At 43.6% G+C, this 16,929-nt stretch overlaps 1 protein-coding gene across 1 annotated transcript in view; it reads left to right on the forward strand.

The window, feature by feature from the left end:
• The window catches only part of macrod1 (mono-ADP ribosylhydrolase 1), a 219,377-nt gene that overhangs the window by 171,344 nt on the left and 31,104 nt on the right, over positions 1 to 16,929 (forward strand). The window contains exon 6 of the mRNA XM_060928074.1: positions 13,953 to 14,074. Coding sequence (XP_060784057.1) covers positions 13,953 to 14,074 — 122 coding nt within the window. The remainder of the gene's footprint in view (positions 1 to 13,952; positions 14,075 to 16,929) is intronic.

The raw sequence follows: 16,929 nt of genomic DNA on the forward strand, positions 1-16,929 counted from the left end.
TGTCCGCCATTGCAACTGCACCGAGTGGTTACTGGTATGACGTCATGCAGCTGTTCCATTGACCGAGAGGGGGCGCTGCGAACGCGGGAAATTTCAAGTGATGGGCATGACCAAATAAGGACCGATTACAACCGCGGGAAGCTTTTGAAAAATCGACGGTCAATTTATTTCGAATCTCGAAAGCATTCTGGTGCAGAATAATGCGACTTTTATCGCCACTGCGTGACGCCTTTAACGTTTGGAGTCAAGTTGACTCGTCATTTGCTCAATGATTCACATGTAGTCTCGCCAGTGGGATGTGTTTGCATAATCTTCAAGCAAGAGCGAAAAGATCCAGTAGCTGGGATCAACATCTGGCCTGCTGCAAATAGCAGTTTTTCTTATCTGGGTTTTTAAGGCTATTGCTCAAACCATTAGTCAGATCTCGTCTGCTTGTGTGTGTGTGTGTGTGTGCAGGAGTGTGTTGGTTGTTGTTCTCTTTCTGTTCTCATCGCAAGGTTGGGATGCGTGTCTGTGTACATTATGCTGTTCTTTTGACCACGTTATTCAAAATGTTGTTCGTGTGCGCATGTGCCTCCCTCTGTATGTCTCCCACTTTTTGTGTTTGAGGATATGTGTGTGTGTGTGTGTGTGTGTGTGTGTGCGTGCACTCGCACCACGGTGTACGTGAGTGTATGCATCTGTTTGTGTTTAGTGCTCAGTGGTGGGCGGTAGAAATCTGCAATTAGGTAGCATCCAGTGATTCCAGGTGTGTGTGTGTAAGAGAGAGAGAGACAGGCAGCAAAAGTGCTGCGGGGGAAAATGGTAAAGAGCAAAACACAGGAAGGGATTGAAAGTATGGCAGAAAATGTGAGGAACAAGGAGATAATAGAAACCGAACAGGTGGGAACAAAAAGAAGAATCACCAGGGCAGGAACAATATTTCTTCGTGCAAAGTCAGAAACGGAAATGGGCAACATTCACAATGTCATTAGTGAAGTTTCTCTTCCATTTCCGAATCACTGGCAACACATCATTGCTCAGTTGCTCCTTTAGACAGATAAAAGATATCTATTTCAAAGACAAATGTTATTGTAGTCTATAAAATCTCATAACCACTATGCATAGGGTCGACTGCTCATTTTTCACCGAGGACAGATCTGATTCATATTGCATCCTGTGGACAGGCATCACAGAAAGGTATTACACGTGCATTTGAGGGAGTTTATCTACCAGTCTAAGCTCCATGAGGGAGAAAGAAGGAAAGGTGTGAGAAAAGGTCTGTAGGGTGACTGACCCAGAGGATGTCAGCAGTGTGTGAGGCAGAAAGTTTTCGGTCCCTCTGCCCACCTGTGTACCAATACAGGACCTGACCAGGGATTTAATCAACGTACAAACAGCAACCATCACTACAGAGAACAGAGGGAAGGGCCGACTAGCTTCGACAATACACACACACACACGCGCTTGGGTTTCATTTCCCTCAGTGGCCAATTAATGCTAATTAAAATCCTCGCAGGCCAGATGAACACTGCTTTCCTGTCTTGGACTCGTACTAATCCTTTTCCTAACCTCTTTCTCTCTGGCTTCACCTTTCTGAATGCCTTACACACAGTCTATGCTCGGTCACATGAACAATATGCTGATTGTTCTTCACGAATACTATATTTGCTGCTAAGGTCAAACCATGTGATGAATGTTCGCAGAAGCAGCAAGTGAGGTAGTTGCCTTTTTTGCCATTCTTCATCCATCCATCCATTATCTGTAGCCGCTTTATCCTGTCCTACAGGGTCGCAGGCAAGCTGGAGCCCATCCCAGCTGACTGTGGGTGAGAGGCGGGGTACACCCTGGACAAGTCGCCAGGTCATCGCAGGGCTGACGCATAGAGACAAACAACCATTCACATCTACCGTCAATTTAGAGCCACCAATTAGCCTAACCTGCATGTCTTTGGACTGTGGGGGAAACCGGAGGAAACCCACCCGGACACGGGGAGAATGTGCAAACTCCACACAGAAAGGCCCTCGCCGGCCACGGGGCTCGAACCCGGACCTTCTTGCTGTGAGGCGACAGTGCTAACCACCACACCATCGTGCCGTCTGCCATTCTTCAGTGCGTAGTAAATAGCTTTAAAGCCATCAATCTGAGTCCAACTTGGCAAGATAAAGAGAAAAATGTAAGAAACAAAAGAGAAGGGGGGGGAACCCATTCATGTCAAACACCTTTGAGTCTTTCAAATGTTAAAGAGCTCCGCCTCTCGTCTTCTCTCTCCTCCCTCGTTCTCCTCCACTGCCTCCTTTGAAATCGATGCACCTGCTCTTCATCTGGTATGCAGGGAGCCAGGCGGAGTGAGGGTGGGGGCAGGTGGATGGGTGGCCTATAGAGGGAGGCGAGGTGAAGAGCACCACACTCTGCCTGTTGTCTCCTGTGGCTTTGTATTTCAGACATGGGGCCTCCTTTTGTGCCAGAAGCTGCGCTTAGCTGCTCATGGATGGGCTTCGGTGAGCACAGAAAACCAGGACTGGCTAAGATTTCTGAAGTGAGCAGGCAGATATATGTGTGTGTGTGTGTTAGGGTTAGGCTGTCTTGATGTAGGAAAAAAAAAAAAGAGACTGGGGTCAAGACGCCTCAACTTCAATCCTTTTGTGGACTTTAACAGCGCTAAGTCAGCGCGACCTCGTTTTTCCCGCATAACTCAGTGTTAGATCACATCAGGATTTGAAGATGTATTATACCTCAGACAGCACTGACTGAGTAGCAATCTTAGTAATAATAATGATGTATGTTACTAGCCTGGCTGACAGTGAGGTATTTTACACTTTACCATACCGCGTATTCAGAAATGTGTCATGCGGTATATGGACCATGAACGAACCACTTCTCTTTGTATTCATCTCATCTCATTATCTCTAGCCGCTTTATCCTGTTCTACAGGGTCGCAGGCAAGCTGGAGCCTATCCCAGCTGACTACGGGCGAAAGGCGGGGTACACCCTGGACAAGTCGCCAGGTCATCACAGGGCTGACACATAGACACAGACAACCATTCACACTCACATTCACACCTACGGTCAATTTAGAGTCACCAGTTAACCTAACCTGCATGTCTTTGGACTGTGGGGGAAACCGGAGCACCCGGAGGAAACCCACGCTGACACGGGGAGAACATGCAAACTCCACACAGAAAGGCCCTCGCCGGCCACGGGGCTCGAACCCGGACCTTCTTGCTGTGAGGCGACAGCGCTAACCACTACACCACCGTGCCGCCTCTTTGTATTCATGAGCGATATAAACAAACCATGCAAAAACAAAACGGTGGACATTCCCTCGACTCGAGCAACATTTCACTCAATAAATCACAAGTTAATTCACTTAAATAATTGAAATAAAGTGTAGTGCCAGAACTAGGGAGAGACCTTTTGACCACTCGCTATGTAGATTCAATAGTGTGCGTGTGGTCGCCAGTTTCAAAATTCACAAATTCCACCAAATGGTTGGCAGTTCCATGAATATAGCCTTCCAGAGAAGAAGAAGCCTTTATTTGTCACATGCACACTCAAGCACAGTGAAATGTCTCCTCTGCATTTAACCCATCTGAAGCAGTGAACACACACACACACACATAACCAGAGCAGCGGGCAGCAATGCTACAGCACTCGGGGAGCAGTTGAGGGTTAGGTGCCTTGTTCAAGGGCACTTCAGCCAAGGCTGCCCCATGTTAAAGGGGAACTGAAGTCATTTTTAAACTTGCTTTATTTCTTAATTAACGTGTTATTCAATTACGTTTTAGTAACCTTATATTGTGACTCGTATTGGCAACTAAAAGGGATCAATAAAGTTCAATCTAATTTAATTGCAACTGAATGATATACTTATCGGCCTATTCGGTTTTTAGCCATGTTGAATTTAGTTCGTTCGGTCCACGGCAGGTGTCACTTATCCGCGCGATCTTCACGAGACTTGTGCGAGACTTCGAAACGTCAAGTGTCCGTGCCGCCATTTTGAAAACTGTTTTCCAAACGAAATCTTGCACAAAAACGAGTTTAAATGACGATTACTGCTTACTTTTTTCAAATTTTCCTGATCGCTATCAAACCAAACAAAACTTCCGGCTTGATTACATCAGCATTCGAAAGAGGGCGCACGCGTGCGTCTTTTGACAACGTTGGCAGATGTCGGTCACTTTGATTTCCGCTGCACATTTTACTTCCGTCCTACGATGTCTCGCACAGGTCTCAATGAATCTCGTTTACAGCCATTGCTTTAACATGGACTGATATATTACAGAGCATATTTCAAACACTCATAACTTGCCATAGCAGTGACAAAATAGCTCTCAAAAATGCATTCCGATATTTAATAAAATGAGAAATAGAACTTTGATGATAAAGATATTTGCCTTCAGTTCCGCTTTAACCTAACCTGCATGTCTTTGGACTGTGGGGGAAACCGGAGCACCCGGAGGAAACCAACACGGACACGGGGAGAACATGCAAACTCCACACAGAAAGGCCCCCGTTGGCCACTGGGCTCGAACCCAGAACCTTCTTGCTGTGAGGCGACAGTGCTAACCACTACATCACGGTGCCGCCTTACTGAGGCATTCATACGATTTCCAACAGTCAGGTATAATTTTGGTTCCAGGAAGTAAAATATCATCATAAATCAAGGGAGGTTCATGGGCCGCCATTACAGAAATGACGGGCGCCGAGCACACAGGGAACACGTGGACACATTCTATATGTTGGAAAAGTAGTCCGGCACAGGTTAAATCATTCCTTCACTATCTATAACATAGTTCCAGCGGTATGGTAACATGTAAAATAGCCCAACAATGTCCTTAATGGGCAGCACAGTGGTGTAGAGGTTAGCACTGTCGCCTCACAGCAAGAAGGTTCTGGGTTCGAACCCAGTGGCCGACGGGGACTTTTCTGTGTGGAGTTTGCATGTTCTCCCCATGTCTGCGCAGGTTTCCTCCAGGTGCTCCGGTTTCCCCCACAGTCCAAAGACATGCAGGTTAGGTTAACATGAGGCGGCCTTGGGCTGAAGTGCCCTTGAACAAAGCACCTAACCCTCTAGCATAGCTGCCCACTGCTCTGGGTATGTGTGCGCGCTCATTGCTCACTTGTATGTGTGCATGTGTGTGTTCACTGCTTCAGATGGGTTAAATGCAGAGGAGGAATTTCAGTGTACTTGAGTGTGCATGTGACTAAGTAAAGGCTGCTGCTTCTTCTTCTTCTAAAAGACATTTATGCCGCTTTTCCACTACAAACGGGGCTGAGCCGTGCCGTGCTGAGTTGGGCTGAGTGGAGCTATTGAAGTTGCATTTCAACTACAACCGCGCTGAACCGTGCTGGCTGGAAGTGGGTGGGCACATTGGGTGGAGTTAGCGAAAGTGGGTGGACGTCACGTGATGTCGTTAAGCGGCGCAGTGACATCAGTGAGCTTTTAAGTGGTAGTCTCACGACCCGGATAGTAAACAATAAACATGGAGGACATGGAGTCGTTAGTGTTGCTGGTCTTGGTGCTGTGGCTTGTTGTCACCGACAACGCCAACAGATACTGGCAAGAGCGTATAGATGAGGCGAGGCGCATAAGGCTTCAGAAATTCTCGTAATTCGTAATTCTTCTTCTTCCGGGTTTGCAGTGTTGACAGATCCCAGCGTGCTCGCGGGGCGTGTGTAGGCGTGTGAGGACACTCCTCCTCACCAATCAGTGCACAGGAGAGTGTCTGCTCACGCCCCCAGCCCCACTCGGCTCGGTTTGGCTCGCTTCAGCCCCACTCCAAAACCGTGCGAGTTTTGGGTGCTAAGCAGGGCTGAAGCGAGCTGAGTCGTGCTGTTCTGAGGTAGTCGAAACGCGAGCCGTGTCGGGCTGAAGTGAGCTGAAAAAGGGTAGTGGAAAAGGGCCATTAAAAAATTCTGGATGGAATCTAGATGTCCTATGAACTTTTTATAAGGACCTCCATTTCACATCCTTTGAATGTCCAATGGGATTTGTGACCACATACTATATGAAAAAAACTGTACTTGATGACCAAGTAACGATTTTATTTTATTTTATTTTCACCCATCCATTATCTATATTGTTCATCCGTCAGGGTTGCGGGGGAATCCGGAACCAATCCCAGCTGACTTTGGGCAAGAGGTGGGGTACCGTCTGGACAGGTCTTTATTTTATTTTATTTTGTTGGGAATTTTTATTAAGTTTATAACCATTTTGGTACACCTATATTTTTTGTTGTTTGTTTTTAATTAAAAACTTCGAAGTTCAGAACCAATATTGTTGGGATTGTTTTTATTTCAGTTTTACGACGTCATTTTTATTTGCTTTTTTTTTAAATGGGTGGCATTCTGGGTAGCGATCCTACCTCATACCTTCAGGCTCCCCGGCTCTGATCTTGGGTTACTGTCTGTCAAGCGTCTGTGCGTTATCCTCATGTTCATGCGGGTTTCCTCTGCGCTCTCCCAAAAACAAAACAGGAGGTGAATTGGTGATTTTATTTATTGATTTTTTTTTTTTTAAGTTAAATACTAGATCCACACTCAAGCAGGGATTTGTTATTGATATGGATTTTTTTTTTAATTTAAGACATTTAGAGAATGTACTTGTATGGTTTCAAAAACTCTTGGATCGAAGAGAAACCGGTGCAACTGGGTTGATGAGGAGCATGGGAGCAGAACAATAGCAGTGATGAAGCTCATGTTTTGCCTTTTCCACCCTAATGTCTCACACCTCAGGCATGCTGAAAAGAGACAGATGCTAATAGAGAATCAGCATGTGGAACGACCACAGGTGTTTGATTTTCTCTCGCTCTCTGTCTTTCTCACACTCTCTCTCTCTCTCTCTCTCTCTCTCTCTCACTCTCTCACACACACAAGCACGCACAAGCATGCGCACATACAGACAGAGTCATACACACACACACACACACACACACAGCATGTTAGTCTCGAGCCATTAAAAATCATGGGGGGTGTACAACAGATTACTGAGAAAGCATGAAAAAATAGTCCCAATTTGAAGTGACAAAATGGGCAATTAACAAGCAATCTGCATGTTTTCTTAATGTTACCAATTACCAGTACATTTTCTCCTTTAAAAGGGGCATTTTGAACTTAGCACTTTAATATGTGTGTTTCTAAGGCAACGGGACACATCTAAGAGAGCGTGGCACAAATAATGTAGACTGTAGATGAGACTTCAGAGGCAGGGTTATGGTTGGAGTTGAAGTGAAAATTGGATTAAAGGTGATTTATAGAGTTGGACTGATAGAGGATGATGATGATGATTAGTATAATGAACGAGGGGGGATGATCTTTTGTACACCGATCATCCGTAACATTAAAAGCACTTGCCTAATATTGCTAAGGTCCGCTTGTGCCACCAGAACAGCTCTGACCCGTCGAGATACGGACTCCACAAGACCTCTGAAGGTGTGCTGTGGTACAGTATCTGGCACCAAGACATTAGCGGTAGATCCTTTAAGTCCTGTAAGCTGCGAGGTTTTTGGCGATGCTCGGACCCAGTCATCTAGCCATCACAATTTGGCCCTCGTCAGAGTCACTCAGATCCTTACGCTTAGCCCTTTTTCCTGCTTCCAACACAAGAACTTTGTGAACTGACTTTTCTCTTGCTGCCTAATATATCCCACCTCTCGACAGGTGTCACTGTAACAAGATAATCAATGTTATTCACTTCACCTGTCAGTGGATTTAATGTTATGGCTGATCACTGTAGTTTGTGATGGCAGATTTTCCCCCCCACACACACAACGTGATGCCTTTTCTTTCATTCGAAAAGGGGCCAGATATGTCAAAGAAACCGGAGGCCGTTATGAATGCAAATTACTGTCTGTGTTCCAAACTTTTTATGATGAATATGGTGGATTTTCCAGTATTTTTTCTAACCCCTTTGGCAGAATGCCTTGCTGCTCAAGAAATGTCTTTATTCCTCTAGATAGACAGACAGACAGACACGACAAAGCAGCATGAAAGAACTGCTCCTTTACCCCCTGGGCTTTGTCCTTTAGCAGGCTTTAACCTTTAGCTGCACCTGGGTATCCACACCCTCACTCATCCCCCTCCCACACACACCAGACCAACAATCTCAATAGAATCAATAGAAGACACATCTTCCGGTGTCTCTTCTATTGTTTTTTAGATTAGATCAGGGGCGAATCTAGAAAAATATTTTATGGGGTGGCAAGAGGGGGGCAGGAATTTTTGAGGGGTGGCAACGTATTACAGACGTGTATATATGCTGACTTTAATCACAGTTATCACAGTTTGATGACAAATAGTATGTACACACTACAAAAGGGCACGGGCTGCCATTTACAAACTCATACAGACAAACTTAATCTCATGCTTTTATTGTTCACGAAGAACACACATTCTCAGATGAGGTCTATACCGTTTCTGGACAGTTTTCTACTGTATATGCAAAAGAACAGACACTAAAAAGCAATAACACTGCTTCAAGTTCAGCATGATTTAAACTATTTACACCAGTGTCACATTTTATAGTTTTTTTTTTCCTCACGCTTTGTAAAGGCTCACCAGTGAGCATAACATGAACTTGTCATGCCTACAACAGCTGAATGTGGCGATTTCCATGTTGCTCAGCAAAACGCTTCACAGATTTATCAAGACCTAATGCTTTTGTGCGCTTTGATTCAATATTTGTATAAATAAGGGACTACATAGGTGGCAAAATGTAGTGTTTTTCCTGCCATGGAAGTGCACTTGTATACTGAGGAGGAAGCCATTTGCATTACAGCCGTGAATGAGGATTCAAAATGGCGGCTCGGCTCGGTTTTCCCTTCCTCCTTCAGTATACAAGTGCACTTCCATGTTTATGCAAACGGGCTGATAGAAGTGATGAAACATTTTACTTTTTATCGTTTCTTTCACAACTTGAATGTGTTGAAACAAAAAATTATGATAAACTAACGCCGCTTACACTAAAATATCGAGGGAAATTTGTAATAACTTTACGGTCGGCAATTTCGACTCGGAAATTCTCGATCGGTCGGGTTACCGGAAACACACTTCTTTTTTTCTTTTTTTTTTGCCTTACATGTATAGTTAGCTAAATAACGTTCTCCAACCTGATTTTTATCCTCTCAAAATCAGCATCGCAACTATGCTAGCACTGTTCATTCATTATAATTTCATTTCTTGATAGATAGTTAATCAGCTTTTACCTCTTTCCTCCCGTGTCTCCTTTCCTCGCGACTCCTGGCTCCCTCGCTTCGCGCCTCTCAATTTTCCAAAACAACCAATCTCTGGCATTATCTCGTGCTGCATTCGCCGCAGTCGGACATTGGAAATTCGCGCACGTAAATGTCAAATTGGCCGTAATTTTTCTTTGAATTCGTCACTGCCAACTGGGGTGGCAAGGCTTTCTTTTAGGGTGGCATTTGCCACCCTATGCCACCCCGGTAGATCCGCCCATGGATTGGATTGGATTGGATTGGATTGGATTGGATTAGATTAGATTAGATTAGATTAGATTAGATTAGATTAGATTAGATTAGATTAGATTCAACTTTGTCATTGCACATGTCACAGGTACAAGGCAACGAAATGCAGATTGCATCTAACCAGAAGTGCATAGCAGTAAATAACATAAGTGTAATATTCAAATCTAAATGTACAGGAATTACAGTATATGGAATGGTATGATAGATATTTACAGTATGTACAAATGTGCAATATAAATGTACTATAGTGCAATGGTATGATATAGATATTTGCAGTATATACAAAACACGGTATGAGTAAACAGTAGTGCAAATGGTGATAGTCAGTTCAAGTCAATTCAGTTTGTCGGGGGGGATTGGTGAGTGTGTGTGGGTGGAGGGGGGACCGGGGCGGTCAGCAGTGAGACAGCTGAAGAAAAAAAAACCTGTCCTTGTTTTGTATTTCATGATCCTATTTCTACACCCTAGCACCTTTATTTATGCATTAGGAGTGTGTTCCCTTTCCACACATGTCCAAGGGAAGAGGAAGACACGGTGAAAAGGTGCAGTAGATGCACATTTTACAGCTCTACTGGACTAGCGGGGGCTTAAGTGCTTTACGTAAGGGCAAAGCAGGAACAGTCAGTGGACCAGGGACATGGGAAAACAGTTCTTCTTGTCAACAACAGTCAGTGGCTTGAGTGCGATTTGAGATTCTACTCTTTTGTTCCCTTTCCCGCAGAGCACCTTATGTCTCCTCTATTCTGTTTTATTTCCTGTCTTTTTAGGCACGGGTACGATGCCTGGCAGCACTGCATACATCTGTTTAAGCCAGTCGAGACAAGTAAAGATAACACAAGACCATAAGTATTGGCACTCGACATAATCTTGACAAGCTGACTAAGGAGAGAGGGATGAGAGAAGAGATCCCTGTGGTCCCCAATGGCTTGGACCAGGCAATGTGATGTGATGTATGATATCAATATTGTGATATGATGACATCACACTCTTTTATAAGTATTGTTATCATGATCAGGTGTCCGTGCCATTATTAACTCCTTATATAATTAAATAATATTGGCTGGCGTTGAGCGGTATATCAGATATATTCCATTCAGCTAGCATGATATTGAACGAGTCAAAGGCGAGTTATACCACGAAAAAAAGGCATTTATTATTATTATGCATGCACATTCCTTTCGGGTGTTCAACGCATCTTTCTCTTTCAAAATTCTCTCAAAATCTTCCGTATTTAACAAAGCAATCCTGGCAGCCATGTTTGTTTACAAATTGTCACAGTCGCTAGCTAGCGTGGAAGTTTTACGTCTCCGACGTGTGACGTCATGTTGTCTTGACAACCATGCAGTATCGTAAACCATATTCGACGCTCATTCTCCCTTGATTAGAGTGACGTAATACACGTAGGATAAGCGATATGCTAACAATATTGCATGCTATCAAACCAAATGAACGAAACCCGCTAGAAGGGAATAGAACACGTTTTTATTACATCGACAAAGTGTCCTGTGTATATATAATAATTTATTTTAAGGTGACCTATTATACCCCTTTTGCACAAGTTGACACAGTTCCCAGAGGTCTTACTGAAATGTCTGTGACATGCTTTGGTCAAAATACAGCAAGGATAAAGCGCCACAGCTCCCTTTTCACGCTATCTAAACAGCCCTGTTCAAAATGGCTGATTTGAGTGTCTCTTCCTTAAATGATAATGAGCCACTGTTCACCCCACCCCCTTTACCTCTGGTCAATCAGGTAGCACTTTCTCCGTGAATATTCATTCGCAAAGGTTCTTCTCAAGCTGTGAGTAGAGATACTCAGATGAGGGGGTGGGATAATTCTAATGTAGAAATGTAGGAAGAGGAGCCAAATCTGAACAGCTTGTTGAAGCATATGGTTTTCTGAAATAGACAGCCCAAAAGACACCGACTGGGTTGTCTTATTTCCAGGGCTTTGAACCAGAATTTTTTTCCTCTTGGTTCGTTCCGAACAGAAACGGAATTTTAACGTTTCCGGTTTTGGGTTCCACCATTAAATAGACGTTCCCGAACCGGTTAGAACAAAAAAATTTCGTTCCCAGAACGGTTAATTACGTTCCCTGTCAGCGGTTTAACAAATGGCTATAAAATTATGTCTCTGTCTCATCCAGCTTAAGCCAAACGTAGGCTAATTCTATTACAACCTTCATTAAATAAGACAAGAAATAATTCAAAACAATTATTATTTCAAATGTTGGCGATTTGGATTCTCAGTATGTCTTCCCATCTACACAAACAGAAAAAGTGCCAAAAATGAAAGAGAATTCGTTTAGTGTGTTACCAAAGGCTAGTCAGGCCCTATAGAGGGCTACCGCATGACGTCACCGCGCCGCGAGATTTTGTTAGGCGCCATATTGGAAGACCAAGTACACATCTATGCAAGTACATACATACATAAAACAAACTACACCTGAAATGTAGCCAGGGCCGGTTCTGCCCTAATCTGGACCCGGGTGCAACATCGCACAACCCCCCCCCAAAAAAAAAAACAGTCTAAATCAGGACAACCATCACATAACTATAAACATTTTATATCAACTATTTTAACTAAATGGGCTGTAATAAATAAGCCTGCAGGCAGCCACGGCGGGCTGCCTCAGAAAAGTAACCATTCAATGACACAACTGAAAGCCTGCAGCCACGGCGGGCTGCCTCAGAAAACTAACCATTTGTCCTACCTTAAAACTCGTTTTGCATTTTCTGCCTCCTTTTTTGTATTTTCGACCCTCCGTTTATTTTCTTTCCTTTTCTGAAAACCCGATTTGTGTCCAGACATTTTGTTCTGCTACCAACGAACTAACTCGTCAGGTCTCGTCTCTCGAGCCCGCGATGATTCCCGTGGGAAGGGCAACAACTGATACATTTTTACAAACAACCAATAGGGAGGTTGCAACGTTCAGGCTCTTCTTTGCTCACAAACACTTAGTAATGCACTTACTGAGTAATGCACTTACTCACTTATTATCACGTGGAGACGTGATAGTAGTCCACCTTCCCGCTCTCTCCATTCAGTCAGCGAACGTCACACAGGAAGTGAACCCCAGCGGGTCATAGAAACTTGCGCAGGAGAAGAATGACTTTTTTATTTGTAGGCTACGGAAACTTTGAGGAACGAAATAAAAACTGGTATTAACCGGTTACCATTATTTTTAATAAGTGTTTCTGTTCCGGAACATAAAAAATAATAAAGTTTCTGGTTTCGTTTCTGTTCCATGTGAAATAGAAAAAGTTCCCGGTTTTCGTTTTCGTTCCTTGAACCGGTTCAAAGCTCTGCTTATTTCAGAGTTTGTGGGTTGGTGGGCATTCCAGATACCCAAATGTGCGTGCACGAGCACTGAAAAAGTGAGTTTTCATAATATGTCCCCTTTAATTTGCGAAGTATTTGAGCTTAATTCAATGGAAAAAGACGAAATGATGCTTTTCGATCTCCAGCTGTTCGGTTTGAGTGAATTGTGTCGACTGAAGGTTTGACGTTTGATGTGTTCAGAGATGCTTTTCTGCTCACCACAAATCTCTAGCGACTGTTGTGCATGAAAATCCCAAGAGATCAACAGTTTCTGAAATACTCAAAGCAGGCTGTCTGGTACTACCAACCACGCCATGGTCATAATCACGGAGATCACATTTGTGATGTGACTATTAACCGAAGCGCTTGATCTGTATCTGTATGCATTGGATAATTGCAGGAATGAGCAGGTGTTTCTGAGTGGGCGGTGAGTGTATATAGTGCATCGTGAAGATGTCTTCAGTTATTTTGACGTGATGTTTTTGCAATTTCAGATGAAGCCGAAGATTAGAGGAGAAAGCAGTATCGCAAGGCTGTGACTCGGATGCCTTAATAGACCGAGGAAAAAAAGAAGAGAAGTGAAGGGTTGAAGGAAAGATTGTGAGGAGCAACAAGTTGATGGTGTAAAGAGGGAAAGATGGCACGGTGATTAAAAGTCAAGATGAGAAAGGTTGAGGAAGCACTGTCATGGAGCAGAATGAGAAAAGACAAAAACAGAAATAGCAGTGAAATAGGAAGCTGGTGGGATTCGGGGAAGAAAGTCTCGACAGAGCAGACGCGTGAGGGTGGGAAGATGACTGACAGTAGCCAGTGTGTGAAGTAAAAGTTTGACGTCTCTGTTATTTTTCTCCTTTTCCTTGTTTCAGCGTTGCTGTAAAAACATGAGTAACACCTGATTACTGCTGAAGTCCTGCTCCTTCAGTGGAGTAGTGATAGACAGGAAGGAGAAATGAAGAGGGTACTTAAGGGCAGTGTGATGCTTGTGTGAAGGGGCACATGAAGAGTTGAGAGAGAGAGAGAGAGAGAGAGAGTGTTTGAAGTCACACACGAAGCACTGGTTTATGGATAGAGCTGGGATTAAAATGGAATTTCGGGAGAATAGTTAAATAAAGCTTTGTTTTAATAATGCATGACTCTCTTTCTGTTCTTCTTCTCTTTTTGTCCCAGATGTTATTCACACTGTGGGCCCAATAGCTCACGGCTCCGTGGGAGAGACCGAGAGACGAGCGCTCCGAGACTGTTATTATAACTGTCTGAGCACAGCGACTGAGAACAAGCTGCGGACAGTGGTAAGAGAAAAACACTTGGAGAGGATGCACCTTTAGGGCAGTACATTTCTCTGGATTATAGATACACTAAATTCTGTCTGCAATACACATCTAGCCGTGTAGATGTCTGCTATGACGGCCCGAATAAGATCACTCAGATATGACCCATGCTCAGTAAGATGGTCCTTCATAGATAGATCGAGATTGTATTTACTGGATTTTCTCATCATTTAGCATTTACGGTACAGGGCTCGACATTAACAGTAGCCCGATTGCCCGGGGCAACCATTCAATAGATTCGGACAACCAGACTCTCACAAATGCTTGCCCGATCGGGCAACTACCCAAATATGTCAACTTGCGTGAAAAACGATGTTTATTCATTCATATTATGATAAAATTCCATCACGATTTGCGATTGTTTGACTCGGAAAGACCGCGTCCATGTTATCATTACGGGATGTTCAACAACTAGCGGAATTCACATTTGCACATCGCGGGCTCGCAATGCAGTTTCCCATTGCTAATAATTATCGCGTAGTGCATATTCAGTGTTCTGTTGGTACCGGTATGTCCTTCACTACATGACTAATTTACCGCATTACTTGCACGGGGCGCTAGACAGCGTCTGAGAAGGTTGAATAATAAATAAAAAAATAAAATAAACATTAAAGTCACAAACTTTGGCATTATGTCTGGTTTGGAGAAATTTGTACCCTGTCCACACTAGGGATTTTGTACCGATACGAAACTACTTTCGTACCGCAACGCCTGTCCACACTAGCAACTATACCGGTACTGTAGCGGCTGGGTGCGATTTGCTGGGGGGGATGCGGGGGATCATCCCTCCCTCTGGTTTTTATCTCTGCTGAAAAAAAATCCTCGGGGACAACCCCGTCAATAAAACAAACAAACCAAAAAAAAAAAGTTGACATGACAGGCATGTTGTGACACAGTTTTCTCTGGTCTACATTGCACTCACTTTCAAAATGACCTGAAGTGGCAGCTTTGATGTTCACGAACGTCCCCAGCAAATAGATACATTGTAGATAATAACAATATCCAGAGTGTGAACGTGGATTTAGCGCCATGAATCACATCCTTACTGATGAGCGCAACAGAATGAATGTATCCACACTGACAGCCTTCTTTTCCTCGCTGTCAATGGGCCAGACGTGCGTTCCTTCCCTGCTGAGAAATTCGCAGAAATGTGGATTAAAGAAGGGCGAAACGCGGCGGATAGCGCACCGAAGGGAAAGCAGAAAAGGCCACATGAACTGCGCCATCAGAGCAAACTGTTCATTTAGTATTCATGTATTTTAGTGATTTTCGAGTCACTGTCCATTTAATCCGGAGGGAGAGAAACATCACAGCAACGCGACAAGCAATGCGAACTTTGTTGTGTGTTAGTGTTCGGGTATTTAGTCAGAGAGATAGGAAGATGTGTTCGTTTTCATTTAGTGTTATTCATTTGATATCATCGGATGTTATTGAGCTGTTAGCCTATTGTTACCTTAATTTTGTGACGTTTCATGATTAAAAAAAAAAACAAACATCCCCCCTTCTGTTTTTTTGACAAATCGCACCCTGTGTAGCGGTATAACTGTATCGGTATGAAACCCACAAATGTATGGGTTTCGTACCGGTACAGTATCGGTACTGTAGCGCTTCGCTGTAGTGTGGACAGATGAAGCGGCTCTGTATCGATACAAATATAATGCGCAAGCTCAATGAACCATTCCTACGGGTACGTCTTCTGGGTTATTCATACAATACAATACGCCCGTGCTTTCCAGCTGTAAATAAAACGTCAAAATGGCTCAAAACGACCGTGGAGCTACATGGAGCAAAGAAGGGAGGGAGGGGGAAAGGAGGAAAAGGGAGAGAAAGGGAGGGGAAGAGAAGGGAAGAGGGAGAAAGTGAGGGGGGAGAAAGGGAGATTCGTTTTCTTTGTTTCTTTCTCAACTGCCTCGCGCGTTTTATACGATTCGACTGAATAAATGACCACCAGAAATACAGACTGTACATTGACAACAAAAAGCACACACACGTTGTTTCATCCGCCATATTCTCGGAAGGAAGTTACTCGGTAACCACGGAAACATTTCGCGCACGCGCATTTCAACTACCGTGAAAGAAAACCGCAAACATTTCTCGCTAGTGTGGACAGATGCACTAAACTGTACCGGTACACTTTGTATCGATACAGTTATACCACTTTCGTACCGGTATAAGTGTGAACACAGCATTGGTTTTAAAATAAACAAAGACAAGGAAGAGAAGAGAAAGAAAACGCAATCAAGCTCATCAGTGGATTCAAAGAAACTGTATGAGGTGAAAAGGCAAAGAACTGTTATTCCCAGCTGGTATTCAGAGTTTCCTGGATTGTAATTGTGGAATTATAGAATTATGAGCACACAAAAGAAGAACACAATGCACATTCATGGTGGTTTACACAAAAAGTGGTTAGACACGATATAATTGAACCCAGAAACCAAGGGAACACAAAGAAGGATAAGAAAATCAACAAAATAAGCCTTTAAGAGGCATTAATAGAGCATGTGTGTGAACATTGTGTTGTAAGCATATGTGTTTGTGGCACATTCAAAGGAAAAAAGTATGTAATATTTGGGCAACCATGTTCTGAGTTCGGGCAACCAGATTTCTACAAATGGTTGCCCGAATGGGTAACCATGTCTCAAAGTTAACGTACAGTAGAGCCCTGCAGTATGTGTGCAGTGCAACGGGTGACGATCAAATTTAGCAAACTAAATAACATGCTGTAAAATGGGATAGCAGGGCTTTCAAAGATTTAAAGAAAAAAAAAGGCAATATGAGGGTTAACTTGTTTGCATTCATATCAGATAGTTTGCTGT

Source organism: Neoarius graeffei, chromosome 8 (genome assembly GCF_027579695.1).
Source record: "Neoarius graeffei isolate fNeoGra1 chromosome 8, fNeoGra1.pri, whole genome shotgun sequence".
Taxonomy (NCBI): Eukaryota; Metazoa; Chordata; class Actinopteri; order Siluriformes; family Ariidae; genus Neoarius; species Neoarius graeffei.